General features: G+C 48.4%; 1 protein-coding gene across 4 annotated transcripts in view; it reads left to right on the forward strand.

Moving 5' to 3' along the window:
* Positions 1 to 22671, forward strand: part of pde5ab (phosphodiesterase 5A, cGMP-specific, b) — a 225694-nt gene that overhangs the window by 116767 nt on the left and 86256 nt on the right. For 3 of the 4 annotated variants that reach the window (XR_011940169.1, XM_072496192.1, XM_072496190.1), the window contains exons 10-12: positions 9623 to 9798; positions 12485 to 12544; positions 15245 to 15391. Coding sequence is in view for 3 of the 4 variants with exons in the window: in XM_072496192.1 (XP_072352293.1) it covers positions 9623 to 9798; positions 12485 to 12544; positions 15245 to 15391 (383 nt within the window). In the remaining variant the exon portion in view is untranslated. The remainder of the gene's footprint in view (positions 1 to 9622; positions 9799 to 12484; positions 12545 to 15244; positions 15392 to 22671) is intronic. The other variant, XM_072496191.1, reaches the window with a different exon arrangement.

Raw genomic sequence — 22671 nt, forward strand, 5'->3', positions numbered from 1 at the left:
AGACTGTGAGGAAAGGATACCTCGCTTCTGGAGTGATTTCATGCAAACTTTGGACATGGTATATTAAAATAAACTTTATTACTAACACAGTATTAAAATATTTTTAACATCACATGAGAAAACAGCATATAATTACCCCTTAAACAATGTTACTCAATACAGTGCATAATACCCTTAACTGCTACCTTTATTCCCACTCAAACAACAATATCATCTCAGCTCTTAATCCACTTTAACTACCATTAGCACTCAGGAATATTTGCTTTACAGAGATGTTCTTTGAGAAAGTGAGATCTTGTGCTACCGCTTTAAAGAAAAGCTCTGACTCCTGTCAGAACCATGCAGAAACTCCAGCTGTATTTGTTCAGAAGCTGTTTCAGCTGATTTTTTCACCTTTCCAACCACACTGCTCTTCTGTTTGCTGACATAATTTTTAACTGAACTGCAGAGAGCAAACTGCTTGACTTCTGTTTACAGCTTCATCTAAACCTCCACTGGCCTGCTTTCCTTGCAAAATGCCTGATACCTTAGCACCCCCTAGTAACAACATCATTTTACCAAGCTGATATCTAATCAACTCCACAACGAATCCCCTTAATCCAAACAAAACTGTGTTAGTTAGCTTTCTACAGTGGCTTGATTGCACCCCTGGCTCCAAAAAACCTTCTTGCAAACTAGGATTTATTTTCAAATAGGATTGCAGCAGTCAAACACTGTCTTTGAGCCCTTACTGCACCAAATATCCAGCACACAATATAGTTGAAATTCCTACATTCATCACACCGTCCCCCCTTAAAAAGAAATGAACCAGCAATATAAAAAGATGGCTTCATTTTCCCAAAGCCTTTTAACTCTACCAACGTTTCTCAATACTTAACACAACTAATACGCTATAAGACACATATCACATTGCAATTAAACATGCAAACTCAAACATGTGTATATCCATTTCAGTCTTTCTTTTCCACCTTCAAACTTCCCAGTCTTCTCACACTTCAAAGTTGCGATAAAGCATCAGCAATCATTTTTTCTGTTCCTGGGACATGTATAACTTTAAGTTAAATGGTTGTAGTAATAAACTCCATCTGAACAGTCTTGCATTTCAATGCTTAAACTTTTCCATAAACGTTAATGGATTATAACCTGAACATACAATTGTCGGCGCTGAGGACCCAGATTTGATCCTGGCCCTGGGTCACTGTCCATGTGAAGTCTGCACATTCTCCCCGTGTCTGTGTGGGTTTCACCTCCAAAACCCGAAGATGTGCAGGTTAGGTGGATTGGCCAAGCTAAATTGCCCCTTAATTGGAAAAAATTAATGGGCACTCTAAATTTATTTTAAAATACCTGAATATACAATTGTCTCCAATGAATTGTTAGCGACATAAATGTCAAAATGTTATAACACCAATACCAAACTCAATGTCTCCTTCTTGATAGTTGAATATTTCTGTTGATGAATATTTAGTGTTCGAGAAAAATAACCAATAGACCTTTCGATTCTGTCGTCATCTTCCTGCAGCAGTACAGCACCAACACCCACATCACTCGCATCAATTGTGCCCTGAAATTACTTGGCATAATTAGGTGTCATCAACACTGGTGCAGTGGTTAACGCAGTGTTCAGATTATCAAATGCCTCCTGACATTTTGACGTCCACTGAAATTCCCTGTGTTTTTTCAGAAGTTCAGTCAGTGGAGCAACCACACTGCTGAAATTTGGCACAAATGGTAAAAAACATTCTTGCCCATCTGACTGTGTCCAATTGTGTGCCCTAAGAATGTGACTTGAGCTTTTGCAAATTCATTTTTAGACTGGTTTACCATCAACCTAGCCTCCTGATCAAATAATTCTTTAAATGTTCCAAATGCTCCTTCCATGTTTGACTGAACACCACCAAATTGTCCATGTACACTGCACCATTGCTTAGTCCAGAAATGACCTTATTGGTTAGTCTTTGGGATGGTGCGAGTGCATTCTCCACTGCAAATGGCATGACTTTAAACTGATACAGACCATTTGGTGTCACATAAGCCAAAACCTCCTTCACCCAATCTGATAAAGATACTTGCTGATATCCTTAAAGTCAATCAAGTTTAGGAGAGTGGTACGGTGGCACACTGGTTACGCTGCTGCCTCACAGCGCCGAAGACCCAGGTTTGATCCTGGCCCGAGGTCACTGTCCATGTTGGGTTTGCACAGTCTCCCCGTGTCTGCATGGCTGTCATACCCACAACCCAAAGATGTGTAGGGTAAATGGATTGGCCACGCTAAATTACCTCTTAATTGGAAAATTAAAAAATAAATAAATAACGTTTGGTAAGAAAATTTGCTTGTCGCACTTTATCAACACAGGGCATGATTTAACCAACGTGCTGTGCCTGACGGATCTGGGTGCGCCGGTTAAATAGCGGGAAAGGGCAAAATCAAGATTCGTGCTGAGTGCAAATCAGTTTGCTATCGTTTTCTTTTAGAAAATATTTTATTGAGGCATTTATAATTTTAACATTTTAAACAACAGAGAGATCCAACACATGCAAAAACCCCACAATAACATACCCAACTCCCCCCAGCCCAAGTCCTAACTACCCATACATTAGATTCCTTGCCCTTATTTGTCACTTCCATGCCTCCCCTTTCCCCCGCTGACGGTCAAATCTCCTTGAAGAAGTCGATGAATGGTTGCCATCTACGAGCGAACCCCTGTAATGAACCCCTCAAGGCGAACTTAATTTTCTATAACCTAAGAAACCCTGCCATGTCACTGACTCACACCCCCGACTTTGGAGGCTCCGAGTCCCTCCATCCCAGCAAAATCCGTCTCCGGGACACCAGGGATGCAAAGGCCAAAATGTTGGCCTTTCTCCCCCTCTGGGCTCCCAGATCGTCCAACACTCCAAATATTGCCACTTCTGGACTCGGAGTCACCCTCCCTTCCAGGACCTCTGACATGATCTCTGAGAATCCCTGCCAAAATCCCCTCAGCTTCGGACACACCCAAAACATACGTACATGATTCGCCGGACTTCTCCCGTACCACCCACATCTGTCCTCCACCTCCTCAAAAAACCTACTCATCTGGACCATAGTCATATGAGCCCTGTGGACCACCTTGAACTGGATCTTGCTGAGCCTGGCACACGACGAGGATGCATTGACTCTCCCATAACCCCACTTCCAACTCCCCTCCCAGCACCTCCTCCCACATCCTCTTCACCTCCCCAATTGGAACCCCATCACACTCCATCAATTCCTTATATATTTCCAAGATCCTCCCCTTCCCAACCCCTGTTTTCAACATCACCTTATCCTGTAGCCCCCTTAGTGGGAGGCGAGGGAAGCTCGGGACCTGCCTCCGCCCAGTTCGGGGCATATATATTCACCAATATCACGGCCATTCCCTCCAGCATCCCACTAACCATAACATATCTACCCCCCGGGTCCGCTTCTATATTCCCCACCTCGAATGCCACCTGCTTATTAACCAAGATCGGCACCCCCTCGTTTTAAAGTCTAACACCGAATGGAACACCTGTCCAACCCATCTCTTCCTTAACCTAATCTGATCCCCCACCTTCAGATGTGTCTCCTGCAACATAGCCATGTCCACCTTCAATTGCCTCAAGTGCACGAACACATGGGCCCTTTTGACTGGCCCATTCAGTCCCTGAACATTCCACCCCGGCCCCCTCCTCTGCTGATCAACCATAATCTCTCCTAGGCCAGTCTGCCTCATCCCATGCCCCGCACCTCCCCTGGCCTGCCCTCAACCCTCTTCCTCCTCCACTTCGAAGGTCCTCTCCCCGTCAGCTGTATAACCTCCTCGCCCAACACCCCCACTCCCACTTCCCCTCCCAGCCCCCCCCAACATCAATCTTCAGCTCATCCCCCACTTTGCTTCTGTGAACCAGCCCACCCAGCTAGCCTGGCAGACCCCGCCCATGGAACCTAGCACCCTAACCCCCACTGATTCACCTCCCCCTGTGCTTAGTGCAAACAGTCCTAAACAAAGGCAAGGAGTAAAAACAAACAAACATTCCCTCCCAAGGTCCGAACATAGAGACCCACACCTTATCCCCTAACAAAACACTGTAAACCGGCCTAACCCCAACAAAAGAAACCCAAACAACAAAGACACAAAGTTTTTCACAGCATAGTTCAGTTCTCCTCAATCAAAGTTCATGGTCCTCCTTCCCCTGCCAGTCCATTCTCCTTCATGAAGTCTGCTGCCTCTTCTATCGAGCCAAAGTACAGCTCCCGGCCCCCATAGGTCACGCGTAGGCGAGCCAGATACAGTAAACCAAACTTAACACCGTTCTTGTACAAGGACGACTTGACCTTATTAAAGCTCGCCCTCCTCTTCATGAGCTCTGCTCCCAGGTCTTGGTACACACAAATTTTGACGCCTTCCCAAGTGCATCGCCTCATCTGCCTGGCCCACCTCATGATGCGTTCCTTGTCCGGGAACCGATGTAATGGTACCACCATCGCCCTCGTCGGCTCACCCCCCCCCCCCCCCGGGGTTTGCGCATCAGTGCTCTGTGGGACTTATCCACCTCCAACGGCCGGTCAAACGCACCTTGCCCAAACAGCTTCTCCATCAACTTCCCAACATATGCACCTGCATCCGATCCTTTGATTCCCTCAGGCAGACACAACCCAGATGTTCTGCCTCCGAGAATGGTTCTCCAGGTCCTCCATTTTCTCGAACAGTCACTTCTGCTGGTCACGCATCAGCCCAATCTCTGCTACCATCAAGGTGGATGGTTCCTCATACTCCCCCGCCAGCTCCTCCAACCTCTGGATCGCCTGGCCCTGGGTTGCCAGTCTCGTCTTCACGCGGTTAACCACCGCGTTGATCGAGCCCACCGCCCGGGCCAGGCCCGTCGCATTTTCCTTCCACAGATGGATGAACTTCTCATTCAGGAAGCTCACCAACTGGTCCATCGACCACTGAGCCGGCATGGCCAGACCCTGCACGTCCACAATCTCCGCGTGCATTGTCCGCTCCTCACCTACCTCAACCAACTGATTTGCTTTTTTCCGGGCACTTCTGGACCGCAGCTCCATAAACTAGGGGTCACTCTTCTACTCTCACTTCTGCACCTTTTTCCTACAAAATTCCTGCGACAAATCAGCGTAAAGGCCACAAAAAGACCACCATGAGCGGGAGCTGCCAAATATGCGACCACTCATTCCATGGCCGCCACCGGAAGTCATCAGTTTGTTATCTAACTGGTCTGCTCCTGATGGCGAGTTCCGATCATGCCCAAATTTGACAATCATATCATTAACCCTCATTTGCATTCATTTCAATCTCCCCAGCTCCCCAGCATGTGATTACGCGGGTGTCGTTTAGCACGCCTTTTTACAAACATGTAGCTGGCATAATAGCTGCTGAGGGGAACTGAGGAGGTGAACAGCCAATTGCATTTTCGGACATGCAGTTCAAGGGCGCTGCGCTTGGGGCGGTGAGGACCCCTCAAGAGGGTTGGGCTCAGTCGGGGGGCTGAAGGTCGCTCCGAGGTCGGGGAGGGGTGAGGGGAGCAAAGGGTAACGGTTGGGGGTGCCGGGCAGGTCCGCTGTGAAGATTAACATGACAGAGGCTTCACATGTGTCAGGTGTAACATGTTTTAATAGTGAACATTTCCATTTCCCCTAGCTACACATAATAACCTCTCCCCACCCCCCGCATCCCGTATCCCCAGTGCCCACTCAGTGCTCATCAATCTACTTGATCTAAGTGGTCCAGTGCTATGTCTAGGTGTGTCCCCCGGATGCACATAAGAGATGGAGGCAGCCTGCTGCTTTCCGCACCCTGTGGTCGTTGGTGCCCTTGGTGCACATCATCTGGAGGGCCTGGACATGTGGTCAGTGAGAGCAAAGGATCATTTTGTCTGACCTGAACTACTCACTTGAGACAGTTCACCTGGGTGAAGGGCCAGTGGATGCTCACCTCTGCGGCACTGGCCCACCTTGCTGTCGGTGACTGCTCTCTTCTTGAAAGACCCCACAATATCCAGGGCCCGTACCTCATAGGGCTCAGGACTCACATCTCTGGTACTCTGCCCCTGTCTCAACTCTTTTCTGTTTATTATGGGCTTCTCCTGCGGGGACACAGAGTGGGCATTGTAAGCCACAAGCTTGATGGATTGAGGGGGTCTATTGTAGGTGGCATGTGTGGACACTGTACATGGACATGAAGGAGCTGTGCATGTGAGCGGCAGGGGGTTATGAAGAACAAGCACAAAGATTGGATGTGGAGAGGGTGTGAGGTGTCAGCCAGTGATTTGTAGGGTGTGGAGTGGGGGGGGGGGGTGGGGCGGGGGCAGAGGGGTTCGGAATTTGAGGGGTGGCAAGAGAACTTATGCCAGGAGAAAAGTTGTAACTTACCCTTGCAGCTCGGCGGAGGTCATTTGTCTTCTTCCTACAATGGATGGTGGTCCTCCTTGTCATGCTGCCTGCACTGACAACTGCTGCCATTGCCTCCCAGACGGTATTGGTGACCCTGAAGGTGTCGACAAGCCTGGCCAAGTCGGTATTCCCAAAGTGAGGCGCAGGTCTGCGCGCTGCCCTGCTTGTGTGTTGACTAGAGTGAATGGTAAGGGAGCATTTAAAAGCAGCTCCCTTGTTAGTGGTGAGAAGCTGGGGCTTGAGTCTGGCGAGTCAGACAGCGAAGCAGCCAGAAATGGAGAGACGCTCATGGGGGCCCACTTTCAGCACTAAGTGATGTTAAATATGGGCCCTGATTTCACCAACACAGCCATCGAGACACACTCCACCAATCGCGCCTGAAATTACACTTAAAACTTTGTCCGTTAAATTGCACCCAAGTCTTCAAAACGAGGAATAGGATACGAATCTGACTTTGTAACTGCGTTGACCTTTCTATAGTCCACACACAATCATTGTGTTCTATCCAGTTTTGGTACCATCACAATAGGTGAGCTCCAATCACTGCAACTCACTTTGATGATATCATTTTTAAGCATGCTGTCAATCTCCTTTTATACCTGTGCTAACTTTAGTGGATTGAGCCTGTATGGATGTTGTTTAATTGGAATAGCATTTCCTACATCTACATCATGCATAATTACTTTTGTACTTCCCACTTTATTTCCAAATACAGCTCTATGTGGCTGTAAGAACTCTTTTAGGGCATTTTGATTTTCCTCAATAATTTATCCTAATTTCTTATTATTCCCTCATTGTCCAATTTAATTTGAGGAATGTCAACTTCAGAATCATCCTGATTTATAACTTCTCCCTGAGTTACAATGACTAACACCTCCTCCTTCTTTCCTTCTTTATCAAAATACCTTGTGAGCATATTAACAAGACACACTGAGTTTTCCTTCTGTATGACATTCTCATCAAATAATTCACCTCACTGAATTTCCTTTCAATTTGATAAGCTCTACTAAATCTTGCTTTTAATGGTTCACCTACCATTAGTAACAGTATTAGTACTTTCTCCCACTGACAAAACAACAAATTTTTGAATTCTTATCCGTCTCTTTTTTAATCACATATTGTGGCAATTTAAAATATTTCCCCGCCAACTCACCAGCCCTAGTTAATCTCTCCCCAACATTTGACACTTAGTCCATTAACGTAGTCTCCGAACGCTGATTCACTAAGGGGAACAGCTGCTTCCTATTTACCCTGTCCAAACCCCTCATAATCTTAGACACCTCATATCCCTTTAACCCGTTTTTTTCAGAAATATATCAATCTCCTGCTTGAAACCATTTAATGACTGAGACTCCACCGCACTAAGGGGCAGCGACTTCCACAATTTCACCGCCCTCTGTGAGAAGTAGTGCCCCCTTATCTCAGTTCTAAATCTACCACCTCTCAACCTATATCCGTGACCTCTTGTTCTAGATGGCCCCACAAAGGGTCTATGTTTGGTCTACGTTTACTTTATCAATCCCTTTTAGTATTTCATATACCTGAATTATATCCCCTCTCATCCTTCTAAACTCCAGTGAGTATCAGCCCAAACTGCTTAACCTCTCCTCATACGTCAACCCATTGGAGCTTTGACAAAGAGTCACCCAGATTTGAAATGTTAGCTCCCTTCTCTCTCACAGATGCTGTCTGAACTGTCCAGTATTTTCAATTTAAAAATCTTACCAAGGCTTGTTTAGCCCCTTTTCAAGTATAAGTTCTTTCAACACTGGTCTCTTCAAGCACAAATCTGTTGTTGTTGATTAATAAGGAGATTTCTTGATTAATAAGGGGAGCAGAAGTTATGGGGAAAAGGCACCATCAGCCATGATCGAATGGCAGAACAGACTTGATGGGCTGAATGGCCTAATCCTGCTCCTATATCTTATGGTCTTTCATCCCCGGAATCAATCTGATGAACCTCCTCTGAACTGTCTCCAATGCTGCCACATCCTTCCTCAAATAAGGAGACCAAAACTGGACACAATACTCCAGATGCAGTAGTCTCACCAACACCCTATACAATTGCAACAACACTTCTCTACTTTTAATTGAAGATTGAATCCAGCAGGCAAATCGGTGCCTAAGGTGTCAACCAGACTTTCAATGTTGGCTGCCAGCTGATAGTTGAAAATTCCTCCCCAGCATCACTACAATTCAACTCACATAACTCTATGATAGAATTCTGTGATCACATGGTGCCAAATGGAAAATGCCAAAAATAAAACTGTTGTCACATAAAATTCACCATTATCCCTCCCGCAGAATTTGAAGCATGTGTCATCACACTGGTACAAGTTAAGCTGTTTTTAGTCACCATAGTGATTGTTTTACAAATACCGTTGATGACTTTGGGCGTGATCTACCGGCCTCTTCATGCTTGACTTGGTGACGCGACGAGATGAGCTCGTTGAATTTTGCGAGAGGCCTCAAACGTGGACAAGGAGTAACAGCATCAGGGGGGGGTTAAAGATTCCTGGGTGGTCGGCCTCTGGGAAGGGTGGTCCCCGGCACTCCCGCTGACACCTGGCCACCTTAGCACTGCCAGCCTGACACTTTGGCACTGCCACCTGGCTTACCTGGCAGTACAGCCCTAGCACTGCCATGCTGCTCAGGTGGCACTGCCAGACTGGCAAGGGCACTGCCAGGGTGCCTGTGCCAGGGGTCAGGTCCAGGGTACCATGTCCATTAGAAGTGCGGTGAGGGGAGACTCGAGGACGCCGTAAGAGGTAAGTTGGGTGCAGTGGGGGGGGGGGGGTCCGGAGGTTGCAGTGAGGTAGCTGAGGGGGTTCAAAAGATCAGGGCGTCCTTTAAAAATGGTGCCTCTATTCACAAGTACTCTTTCTGTATTGCAAACTGAGCTCACCAGCGCAGGAAATGATGTAAGTGTGGCCTCGGTGGGGAACGGCAAAGTGCCTTTGCATAACGTGGTCTTGGCACTGCAGGCACCGAGAAACATCCCGCTTAATGCACCCGAAGCAGCACTCTATTTTTATTCTGTTGAATTGCGCCCTTTATGTCACATTATCAATGTGTTACTCCGGTCCATGTATTCTCTGATGTACAAAATTTCATATACTTGCATGAACGGAATTGACCTTGAAACTATTTTAAAATGTGTTATCAGTTTTTAGAAATTGGCAAAAGTATGTAATTTGTGCTTTGCAGGTGTTTGTCAGCTGATGAACAAAATGGGTGAAACTTTTGACAAAATTAAGGCCTTCAACAAAAATGATGAGCAGTTTTTGGAAGCATTTGCCATTTTTTGTGGATTGGGAATACAGAATACTCAGATGTATGAAACTGTTGAAATGGCCATGGCAAAACAGGTTGTGACACTCGAGGTAAGTGACAATTAAAGATAGCTTTCAGTTTCCCCCACTAGTTATTATACTCTCCAATGCAGATCAGCACACCATTATATAGCCCACCCTACCTTCCTTTACCTGGTCCTTTATACTGTTCATGGGAAACTCAAGGATGTGATTAAGCTCTATTGCAGCTCCCCTGCCTCCTCTCTCAAGTAAGAAGTTTTACAACACCAGGTTAACAAGGCAAGCCCTATCTCACATCAACACCTATGGTTCTTGCCTGTCTTTTTCTTTCCTGGCTCACATATCCCAAACAATGTTATCAGTACGAGTTGGGAGGGAGGGATGGGACTGAGAAAGAGTACTTTCAGTTTGGGAATTTCTTTACACTCTCCTGAGAAACCTTGAGGTGTTAAATGAAAGATTGGTCCCAGCTGCTGGCCAGCACACGATTAAGGCCTGGAACCCTGAAGTCTCAGACTGTCACACACTAGAAATTGATTCCCACTACAGGAGAGATGACATATCCCAGTCTAAACACTGCTGAGCTTAGTGGTTCCAATATACTTCCTGGTGGAGCAAAAGAAATTGAGGGGAGATTTGATAGAGGTGTATAAGATTATAGCAGGTTAGAATAAGGTAGAAAATAAAAAGCTGTTCCCATTAGTGTAAGGACTAGGGGACACAGATGTAAGGTTTAGGGCAAGAAATGCAGGGGGATTGTGCTACAGAACTTTCTTTTACACAGTAAGTGGTAATGACCTGGAAGTTGCTGTTCAGGAGGGTGGTGGAGAAGGGAACAATCAATGATATCAAAAGGAAATTCGATAAGCGCATGAAGGGAATTAACCTCCAGGGCTATGGAGATCTAGTGACAGAGTGGGGCTGGCCAGCATATACTCAAAGGTCCAAAAGGCCAGACAATGGAGGGCTGCCACCACCATCAGAAAATATGCTGCGTGGGGGGGAGCAGAAAACTAGGTGTGTAATGTGAACCACTGACAGAAATGGGGCCTATGTTGAAGTTAATTGTAACTCCCCATTGTTGGTGGGGGGTGAAAAATGTTAAAATTGGGAACGTGACTCCAACCTACCTCCAAGCAGCACACTTCCAGTTTGAACGTAGGCAGGTCAGAGCGGGCAGTCAATCTGCTTTCAGGAGGTGTGTTGTCTGCTAAATATTTTAGGGAGACTTCATGACTCCAGGTTAACATCACTTTTATTTTTTTAAGCCCGTGTGATCTGAGCCTTGGGCAAGCTGAGAGCTGAAGGATTGTGTGAAGTGCTGGGGCCATCAGTAACGTGCCTTTCTGGACAGCTTGTGGCCCAGGAGGGAAAGCAGTGTTTCCCTTAGCCCAACAAACAAAGCTATAAGCCCCACTACAATGGCTCCAACCCTCTCCTTACATTCTGTTCACACCGTCAACACCCTACCCCACTTCGTCAGCTTCAGTACCCCTCATGATGAGCAAACCCCTCGCAATGACATATCATAGCCAGTGCCAGATCCTTGTCTGAAGACTGAACTTTCATGGTTATGACCACCACCCCCCATATCCTACCCGTCAGGTTCATTGACCCTCAAAAATATACCAAATTATTTTTTTAAATGTTGAAATGCAGTCTTCTTACTATGCTGTTTGAGGCAGTCTCCTTGTATTCACTGGTGGTTATAGGGGCTCAACACGTAAGGAGAAACTTATTTACTCAGAGTAGTTAGAATGCGGAACTCATTTTCCAAAGAGTAATTGATGTGGATGCCATAAAGGCCTTTAAGAGGAAGCTAGATAAATACATGAAGAAGAAAGAAATCAAAGAATGTGTTGATAAGGATGGATGACGTAAGGTAGGAAGAACTTGCGTTGATCATAAATATTGATCAATTGGACAGAATGAGTGATTTGTCTGTGCTGTAAATACTATGAAAGTCTATGTAGAACTTAAATCTCACCCTTGTGTCATGTTCTTCCTTCTCTACCTATGCCCTATGCATGCTAGGTAACCAAATAAACTGAAGGTTCCACAGCACAGCATGGTCAAGATACGGTCCTCACAGATTTTTAGCCTTTATATGTGTTATAACCCTACAGGAGGCCCAGGGATCTGCAACCTCAGAGTCCCTGTGGCCTCACCTGAGTATGATTTATCCAGATGAAGGGGCGGGGTTGCTCCCACCCCCGTTTTCCTAGGACTGCTGGGACATAAATACACCAGGCCGGGTGAGGGCCAGGTGCAGGAGACCCTTCGGGGAGTAGGAATTGTAAATAGTAAGGAGAATAAATCACACCTTTTCTCCAGTCATCACTTCCGAGTGGTCACTTGCCTGAGACTTTACAGCATGTTTAGTTCATTACTGTAGCCCACATTGAAATATGTCAATTAAACTTTTCAAACATATTGTGGTGGATAATTTAAATGAATCAATATTTAAACAGATGGATTCCACCTGGGGTGTCCTCTTTCAATTTTCTATCCGAGGAAACTTTCCAAGTTATCTGTTGTTCCCTATTTGAAAATGAAGGCCTCAATGTTGCCACAGCTATCGTTTGAAGTCACTGTTACTTGTCTTTTAATACCATGTAGGAAAAGCTGACAGACAATCTCTTTTTTCTAATGGTGTAATCTTGATAGAAAAACAAGGGTAATTTTCAAAAGCAATAAGTAACTGCTGCATCTAGAGAATTGTAATTGTTCAGAATGTGTTTTGATGTCATTTCAGGTCCTTTCATATCATGCCTCTGCCACTGAAAATGAAATTGAGGAGCTCCAGGTAACAGCGGTAAAAACACTTTTCATTTTCCATTTGACTCACAGTTTATGTTGCTCAGCATCTTAATTACGCATGGTTTGTGCCCATACAGCTAGTAACCCCCAACACCTGAGCAAGGAGATTGAACCATAGCAGTGTACACAACTTACTAATGACAATAGCTTTGGTCTGTCCAATGTTTAACTGGAGTGGCACAGTGGTTAGCACTGCTGCCTCATAGAACCAGGGTCCCGGGTTCAATTCCAGCCTTGGGTGACTATCTGTGTGGAGTCTGCACCTTCTCCCCGTGTCTGCGTGGGTTTTCACCTGGTGCTCCGGCTTCTTCCCACAATTCAAAGATGTGCAGATTACGTGGATTGGCAATGCTAAATTGTCCCTTAGTTTCCAAAACGGACGTTGGGTTTACTGGTTATGGACCTAGGTAGGGTGCTATTTCCAAGGGTCGGTGCAGACGTGATGGGCCAAGTGGCCTCCTTCTACACTGTAGGTAATCTATGATACTATGATGAGTAGGCAGAAGCTTGCTCATCCTCCACCTCTAACCCTCAACTCCATTCTTTTGTATAGAATCCAGTACACACCAATTATAGAAATCCTCACTGGTGAATTGTGAAGGGTACTTCCCATTCCTCTCCAGGCACTTGAAGAGCAGCTTGAATGTGCCAATGATGACCTACATGGTCACCATTTAATTGTCATTGTCACAATCTTGGTGTTTATTGGTGGGATTCCTCACAGTGTAATCAATCTGGTTTAAAAGGGGTTCCTTTAGTTGACTATCAGTCATCCCTTTAAGGATAGTTCCAGGCATTTACAGGTCAGGATGTTGGATTGGCGCATTATGAAAGCATTTGTCACCTCCCAGGCAAACCTCCCTGAAACATGAACTCTGTTGTCCTCTCCATAGAGCCACCTGGCCTGTGTGTTTCCAGCATTTTCTCATTTTATCTTGGTCTGTGCACCTGGCTACAGAGGGCGCAATTTAACTAAATGGGAACAAAGTCCCATAGTGAGCACGTTTAGCCGTGTGTTTCCCGGCGCTCACAGTGCTGAGAAACACCCCACTATTTAACGTGCCCCTGGTTAGATAGGGGACTTCAGCGGGGAACATGTGGCTGAGGCTGCACATAGCCCCTTTTTGTGCAGTGAGGAGCTTCGCTCACCGTAACCCCTCAATGTAGCGAGAGATCGGGATTCCATTTATAAATGGATTTCTGGAGCTGCCGACATGACCCCTGATCCCCTACACCCCAGCGCACTATGGGAGGGCCCTGAGCCCTCCCACACCAACCGCGCAAGGCACCCCCGGCCCAATCGCCACCGTGCAGAAAATGCCAGTTTGGCACCTTGGCACCAGACTTCCTGGTGATGCCCCTGTCAGTGCCACCTGGACACCCTGGCAATGCCACCTGCACACCCAGGGGGCACTGCCAGGGTGCCCAGGTGGCACCAGCAGTGCCAGGGCACCACCATGCCCAAAGGGCATGTACCTGGGGGCCTCCGATCCCCTAGGACACCCCCATGAGTGCCAATCTATCTGGACCCTGTTTGTGGAGACCAGCATTGAACAGCGCTCACCCGAGGCATCCAAAGCAAAGGAAATAGGTCCTGTGCTCCAGGTATCTTAGTAAACTGCATATTGCAGTAACATTAGCTGTCTTGCTGTAATGTACAGATTTGCCTAAAAGTGATCCTGCTCACAATGGGCAGGATTTACATTGCAAAGTCTCACGAGATGTAGTTAGATCTCGTGAGGCGTTGCGAGCTGGATAGATCCTGGGTGCAGGGTCTCCCAGCTTCCATCGGTCATGCTGTGCCACAGCGAGCTGCTTTATGGGCACAGCGTGACCATAAGATTGCACCCACAGTGTCTCCTGTGACCTAGATGCCTCTGCTGCTACCTTCTCTGTTGTCCACCTGCAACTCCTACCATATCAGGCCCTTCCTTCTGCCAATGCCGATTTCCTTACTAGAATCATAGAATCATAGAATGTACAGTGCAGCAGGAGGCCATTCGGCCCATTGAGTCTGCACTGGCCCTTGGAAAGAGCACCCCATTTAAGCCCAGACTTCCAACTTATTCCAGTAACCCAGTAACCCCACTCAACTGAAGTCCAATCTTAACGCAACCATGGACAATGCCTCCTGATCACCTCTGTGTAAAGGTTTCCAAAGTGTAGAAGCAAGTTTCTCACAAGTATGATACCAATCCTTTTCCCAGAGGAATCTAAGAAAGCAGTTTGAGCACTGAGCCAATATTGGCTTTGGGGCTTCTGACCTTTAAATAGATCCATGAAGTGCAGCAGATCAATTTCATCTCTGTTACAATGGCTGAATCCATGCTGAAGTGTTAAATTCAAATAGCAGAGAAAATGCCTTTTTAGGGGCCTCACTTAAATATTATTGTGCATATCCAAATTCATCCCCACTTAAACCAGAGTAGGAATGTTGGAGACAGATTGAGTTCGGATTTCCATTTCCAGCCATTTTAATCTACACCACCACACCCTTTCCCACCCATTAAAATTGCCCATCTCTATCCCAAGATGTCTCAAACACACCCTTTGTGTCACAAAATAAGTTGCCCTTGTTCAATCATTACTTAATTTGAAGTAAAAATTGAGCTGGAAAGTGTCCAGTTAATATATAACCATTCATCATTCGCATTTTTATCAGGTTCGCTCTTGTAAAAATTGTTTTCTTTTTCAGGCCATGACAGTCCCTTCTGCTCATTCACTTAAGCTACTAGATTTTAGCTTCAGTGATTTTGACTTGTCTGAAGTGGAAACGGCACTGGCTGCCATCCGAATGTTCACCGATCTGAACTTTTTACAGAATTTCCAGATGAAATATGAGGTATAGCATCTTTTGTGGGAGTGTCATGTGAGAGCACCTTTAAGAATTGGGTGTTTAAGAAATGTACCTTTAAGAAATGGGTGTTTATCAGTGATGTCAGAGTGTGGGTGGAACTGGGCTGACTGTCAGCTTTTTACTTTCGTTTTTGAGCAGGCTGCAGGGCGTGTTTTAGTCTCGTTTTCAGAGGTGGATAGCTGCAGTCACAGCCATAAGGTGTATTAGAGCCTCTTTCTGTAATCTAAAGACCGTAAATTGATACTGGTGATTTAAAACTAATAACAGTAGTGACTTTAACCTGATGTGCTTCTGGTAAAAGGTGTTTTAAGTCTTATGGATGTTAAAAGGAAAGCTGAAAGGATTACTTAGTGTTGTATTTTTTTGGAGGTTGTATTTGAATTGATGGTTGCTAAGATGTTCACTGTATGTTTTAAAAAGGTTAACTTGAGTTCATAGAATAGACATTGTTTTGTTTTTAAAATACTTTTCCATTTCTGCTGTACCACACCTGTAGAGTGGGCCGTGTGCTCCCCATACCTTAATCTATTAAAAGTTGTGGGTCAGGTGAACTCCATGATACACTTTGGGGTTCTCTAAAGCCTGACCCATAACAGGAGCCACAACTAAGGCAAATGATCAATTTTGTAAACTTAAACTACATCTGCGTAACCTTTGTTAGAACAAACATATGTGCCTTAATAACTTTATCTGATAAGATGGGAAAACATGCAAGCTATTATTACAGTGTATAAAAATAATTAAATTTGAACAATGTACATTCTTTGGTAACACAAGAGCTTGCTTTGACTAGGGAACTAAATGCTTGCAAAATATTTTTTTTTTAAATCTTCTGAAAGAATCTATTTAATCTTGAACTCATTGAACCAGCCTACTGGCACCTTGGCTCTGGATACGAGCATTCACAAGGGCTATCGGGACGTCACAGCAGTCCAGCATTCTGTCCTCCACCATGTTGCTGGATGGCTGAGGTGCCACCCCAGGGGAGTGGCATTGACTCTGGGGAACAAATACCTGCTGCCCTCTCTCAGAATGGCAGCAGCTGTCCCCCCACCACTGCCACTCGACCAGTTTTGTTGCTGTTGCCTGTCAACTAACCAGCCCATACTGCCGCCACCCATGCTGAGGTTGTGCAGTCTAAAGCCAGGCCCGCTCTAGGGCATCCTGCAATGTCCTCTGCAGTCTTGCCCAGTGGCAGTTAATAACCTTCCACCAGCCAAGCCGCAGCCGCTATGAGCACTGCAGAGGAGTGTTAGACCAGGCAGCGCAGACCCTATGGGAATGCACAAGAGTGATGAGTTAACTTTTGTGTGGAATATTAAATGGCTTGTTTGATATAGTTGGTTGGGAATGGTTGTTTTGTGGCAGCTTTTATTCAGCATTGTGACCAAATGGCCATGACAGAGGGAGGCTAAGGTATGTGACTGTTGTAGAATGGGGATTTCAGTTTGTTCTCAGTGGAATATGCATGAAAGAGGAGATCACAGACAGCACGTCCAGGAAGGAGATGTGCTACATCCTCTCCTCTGGGGTTCTCCCTTTTCCTTCTCAACCCCTTCATCAGCTGCTTCCTAGTGGCAAGGACTGTGTCTTCATGATGAGGAGGTTATGCAGCACAGAATGGATGATGAAGAATATGGAGTCATGCTCCAGCAAGAACGGCAGGATTTCTCCAGTGTCCAGGCTGCAGAAGCATTGCCTGAGCCGCCTCAATGGTCTGCTTTATGATGCTTCCCATGAGGAAAGTAATGACGGCATATCCTGATGACCAGCACTCTGCTGCCACGTTCAGCTTCAGTTGAAAAAAAAATGAAAATCGCTTAATGTCACGAGTAGTCTTCAATGAAGTTACTGTGAAAAGCCCCTAGTCGCCACATTCCGGCACCTGTTCAGGGAGGCTGGTACGGGAATCGAACCGTACTGCTGGCCTGCCTTGGTCTGCTTTAAAAGCCAGCGATTTAGCCCAGTGTGCTAAACCAGCCCTGGTTAAATGTAATATTGGTGGATTCATCACAAGACCCCTGCCTCCAATAGCCCTTCCAAGCCAAACACCCTTCATTGCACTGACAGAGGCCTGGATATTTACTGGATCCAATCATATAGGTGGGGGCATGGAATTTCAAATGGGAAATCCAGAGGTTTAGCTTTGCCTGTGTGCTGTGGTGTTTTAACTTGACAGCATACATCTTTTGGCCCTGACTAACAGGTTTGCCTTTCAGTCGGCTAGGGAGGATTTCAGAGCAGGCTGCAGGATCAAGCAGGTCCATACTCTGATACAGAAACATAGAAAATCAGGACAGGAGGAGGCCATTCGGCCCTTCGGGTCTGCTGCGCTACTCACTATGATCATGGCTGATCATTCAACTCAATAGTCTAATCCTGCTTCACCCCATATCCTTTGATCTCCTTCACCTCAAGTGGTATATCGAACTGCTTCTTGAAAACATACAATATTTTGGCTTCAAGTACTTCCTGTTATAACAAATTCCACAGGTCGACAACTCTCATGGTGAAGAAATTTCTCCTCATCTCTGTCCTAAATAGTCTACCCGTATCCTCAGCCCCAGAAATTTGAATCCACCCCCCTCACACCATCTATTCAACCACGTATTCATCCAATATATCCTATTTGGCCTGCTATTTGGGGCCGGTATAGCTTACTTGGCTAGACAGTTGGTTCATGATGCAGAGCAAGACCAGCAGCCCATGTTCAATTCCCGTACTGGCTGAGATTATTCATGAAGGCCCTGCCTACTCAACCTTGCCTCTCACCTGAGGCGTGATGATCCTCAGGTTAAATCACCACCTGTCAGCTGTCCCCCTCAAAGGGGAAAGCAGCCTATGGTCACCTGGGACAGTGGCAACTTTATCTTACCTTTACCTCTAGCACGTGACACTAATCCTGAGATCACTACCTTTGAGGTCCTAAATCTCAATTTATTTCCAGCGCTGGAGTGGTTCACGCCATGCCAACCGGCGGCGAAGGGCCTCCGCCGGCCGGCGCATGCGCGGGAGCTCCAGCGTGTTCTGGCGCATGCGCAGAACCACTGGCATGAACCCTGCGCATGCGCAGGGGGTTTCTTCTCCGCGCCAGCCATGGCGGAGCTTTACAGAGGCCGGCGCGGAGGGAAAGAGTGCCCCCACGGCACAGGCCCGCCCACAGATCGGTGGGCGCCGATCGCGGGCCAAGCCACCGTGGCCCCCCCCCCCCCCCCCCCCGGGGCCGGGATCCCCCCGCACCCCCCCGAGGACTCCGCAGGCCGCCCTCATAGCTCGGTCCCGCCGGTATGGATCTTGTCTAATCCACGCCGGTGGGACCGGCTGAAAACGGGCGGCTGCTTGGCCCATTGGGACCTGGAGAATCGCCGGGGGGGACCACTGCCAATGGCCCCCAACCGGTGCGACGTGATCCCAGTCCCCGCCCAAAAAACGGCGCCGGAGAATTCGGCAGCCAACGTCGGAGCGGGGGGGACAGGATTCACGCCGCCCCCCCCCCCCCCCCCCCCGCCGATTCTCCGACGCAGCGGGGTGTCGGAGAATCCCGCCCCTTATATTCTGCTTTTAGGACTGGGGGCGAAATTCTCCTACCCGCCCCGCCACATTTCTGCCCCGACCGGCCGGCGGGAGTCTCCGTAACACCGGCCGGTCAATGGGGTGTCCCATTGTGGGGCAGCCCCACGCCGTCGGGAAACCCCCGGGCGCCGGCAAAACGGAGACTCCCGCCGGCGGAGAATGACGCCCCTTATCCCTTTTTTTTAACTTATGTCGTTTGTACCAATGTGTACCACAACCACTGGCTGTTCACCCTCCCCCTCCAAAATGTCCTGTAACTGCTGCGAGAGATCCTTGACCCTAGCACAAGGAGGGCAACACACCATTTTGGTGTCTCGACTCTCTCTTTTCACCCAACTCCAAAAGCACTCTCGTTTAGCCAAGCAGCACTCACAGTGGTGTGGGGCTAGTGTCCAATTCTGGGGCGGGGGTCCATTCCTCAAGCATTGCGGGCATGTCAATTGCAGCAGTCTTATGACTGTGTCCTGAATTCTGATTACTTATTTATTTGTATTGTCATCACACTGCAGCACATGCCGGCAAGATATTTTTTCAATAGACCAATTATTCGCCCATCCATGTAATCTGTTGCAGGCTAAAATGGAATTTTGCCTTGATATGCCATCAATAAGCACACAACGAGTGATGAATGTAACTGAGGCTTTAATACACTAAACAGCTCGCCTCCTGGCCTCTGGTCCCGAACTGGGGCGGAGGCAGAGACTAACCACCTTTATACATGAGCCCGAGGGGAGGAGCCACAGGCGGAGGCAGCCGGGTCAAGCCCAGGCATGTCCAACACAACACAATGCAACACAGTGGTTTACCACATTCACTCGCTGTTTAAAACAAGAGTCCGGCGGGGGTAAAATGGTCTTAAAGGTCAAGTCTGTCGGGGACCTTGACCTTCCGCCGTGATCGCCTCAGTCCCGGCTGTGGTGTGGGCACCGGTGTCAAGACCTGCGCATCCGGGAGCGTGTCCTCTTCTTCACCCAGTTGTTGAGTCGGCGAAGGGGGGGGTGCGGTGTATGGGCGGAGGTGGTGGTAATGTTCGCCGGTGGGCCTGCGGGTGCTAGTTCGTAAGGTAGGTGGGCAGGAGTGTGGGAAAGACGGTGTAGGGTCGGGGGTGGTGGTGGTGGTGATAGTCGCTGGGGAGCCTGCAGGTGCCAAATCCCGAAGGGAGACTGTGTCCTGTCGCCGGTCCTGATGTGCCACGTAGGCATATTGTGGATTGGCATGGAGGAGTAGGACTTTCTCGACGAGGGGGTCGAATTTATGGCTCCTCGCATGCTTCCTAAGGAGGACGGGCCCTGGGACTGCCAGCCAGGACGGGAGCGAGACCCCGGAGGTGGATTTCCTGGGGAAAGCAAACATACGCTCATGAGGAGTCTCGTTGGTGGCAGTGCACAGGAGCGACCGGAAGGAGTGGAGCACATCGGAGAGGACCTCCTGCCAGCGGGAGACTGGGAGGCTCCTAAACCGTCGGGTCAGGAGGACGGCCTTCCAGACGGTCGCGTTCTCCCTCTCTACCTGTCCGTTTCCCCGGGGGATATAGCTAGTCATCCTGCTGGAGGCGATGCCCTTGCTGAGCAGGAACTGACGCAACTCGTCGCTCATGAAGGAGGAATCCCGATCACTATGGATGTAGGCGGGGAACTGGAACAGGGTGAAAAGACTGTGCAGGGCCTTGATGATGGTGGCAGAGGTCATGTCAGGGCATGGTATGGCGAAGGGGAATCTGGAGTACACCTCAACAATGTTGAGGAAGTACACGTTACGGTCAGTGGAGGGGAGGGGCCCTTTGAAGTCGATGCTGAGGCGCTCAAAAGGACGAGAGGCCTTTACCAGGTGTGCTGTGTCTGGCCGATAGAAATGCGGTTTGCACTCCGCGCAGACCTGGCAGTTCCTGGTCACGGTCCTGACCTCCTCGATGGAGTAAGGCAGGTTGCGAGCCTTGATGAAGTGAAAAAAACGGGTGACCCCCGGGTGACAGAGGTCGTTGTGGAGGGCCCGGAGTCGGTCTACTTGTGCGCTGGCACATGTACCACGGGATAGGGCATCTGGGGGCTCATTGAGCTTCCCAGGTCGATACAAGATATCGTAGTTGTGGGTGGAGAGCTCGATCCTCCACCTCAGTATCTTGTCATTCTTGATCTTGCCCCGCTGTGTGTTATTGAACATGAAGGCAACCGACCGTTGGTCAGTGAGGAGAATGAATCGCCTGCCGGCCAGGTAATGCCTCCAATGTCGCACAGCTTCTACGATGGCTTGGGCTTCCTTTTCGACGCAGGAGTGTCGAATTTCAGAGGCATGGAGAGTACGGGAGAAGAAAGCCCGCCTGGTTGAGTGTAGCGGCCAGAGCAAAGTCCGACGCATCGCTCTCCACTTGGAATGGGATGGACTCGTCCACTGCGTGCATCACGGCTTTGGCAATATCTGCCTCGATGCGATTGAAGGCCAGTCGGGCCTCGGCCGTCAGGGGAAAAATGGTGGATTTGATAAGTGGGCAGGCCTTGTCCGCATAATTGGGGACCCACTGGGCATAGTACGAGAAGAACCCCAGGCATCTCTTCAGGGCCTTGGGGCAGTGGGGGAGGGGGGAGTTCCATGAGGGGGTGCATGCGGTCGGGGTCGGGCCCTAGGACTCCATGTTCCACGACGTAGCCGAGGGTGGCTAGGCAGGTTGTGCGGAAAGCGCATTTTCCTTTATTATAGGTGAGGTTCAGGAGCTTAGCGGTGTGGAGGAACACCGGAGGTTTTCGTCATGGTCCTGCTGGTCATGGCCGCAGATGGTGACATTGTCTAAGTACGGGAACATGACCCGCAGCCTGTACTGGTCAATCATTCGGTCCATTTCTCTTTGGAAGACTGAGGCCCCATTGGTGACGCCGAAGGGGACCCTGAGAAAGTGGTAGAGGCGGCCATCGGCCTTGAAGGCAGTGTAATGGCATTCCACTGGGCAGATAGGGAGCTGGTGGTACGCGGACTTCAAGTCAACTGTGGCGAAGACTCGATACTGCACAATCTGGTTGACCATGTCAAATATGCGGGGGAGTGGGGTACGCATCGAGCTGCGTATACCAGTTGATGGTCTGACTGTAATCGATGACAATCCGGTGCTTCTCCCCAGTCTTGACGACCACCACTTGGGCTCTCCAGGGGCTGGCATTGCCTCAATGATCCCCTCTCGCAGGTGTCGCTGGTCCTCTGACCTGATAAAGGCCCTATCCCGGGCACTGTATCGTCTGCTCCTGGTAGCGACGGGCTTACAGTCCGGGGTGAGATTTGCGAAGAGCGAGAGTGGGTCGACCTTAAGGGTCGCGAGGCTACAGATGGTGATGGGGGGGGCAGGGGTCCACCGAACTTTAAAGTAAGGCTCTGGAGGTGGCACTGGATGTCGAGCCCCAGTAATAAGGCAGCGCAGAGATGGGGAAGGACGTAGAGTTTGAAGGTTGCGTACTCTACGCCTTGTACAGTAAGGGTCGTGACACAGTACCCCCGGATTTCTACTCATGGGATCCGGAAGCCAAGGAGATTTTCTGGGTTGTGGGTAAGATTGGGAGGGAGCAGCGCCTTACCGTATCTGGATGTATGAAGCTGTCTGTGCTCCCGGAGTCGAAAAGACAGGCCGTCTCATGCCCGTTGATCCGGACTGTCATCGTAGACTTCGCGAGGTGGTGCGGCCGGGACTGGTCAAGGGTGATGGAGGCGAG

This window comes from Scyliorhinus torazame, chromosome 3 (genome assembly GCF_047496885.1).
Source record: "Scyliorhinus torazame isolate Kashiwa2021f chromosome 3, sScyTor2.1, whole genome shotgun sequence".
Taxonomy (NCBI): Eukaryota; Metazoa; Chordata; class Chondrichthyes; order Carcharhiniformes; family Scyliorhinidae; genus Scyliorhinus; species Scyliorhinus torazame.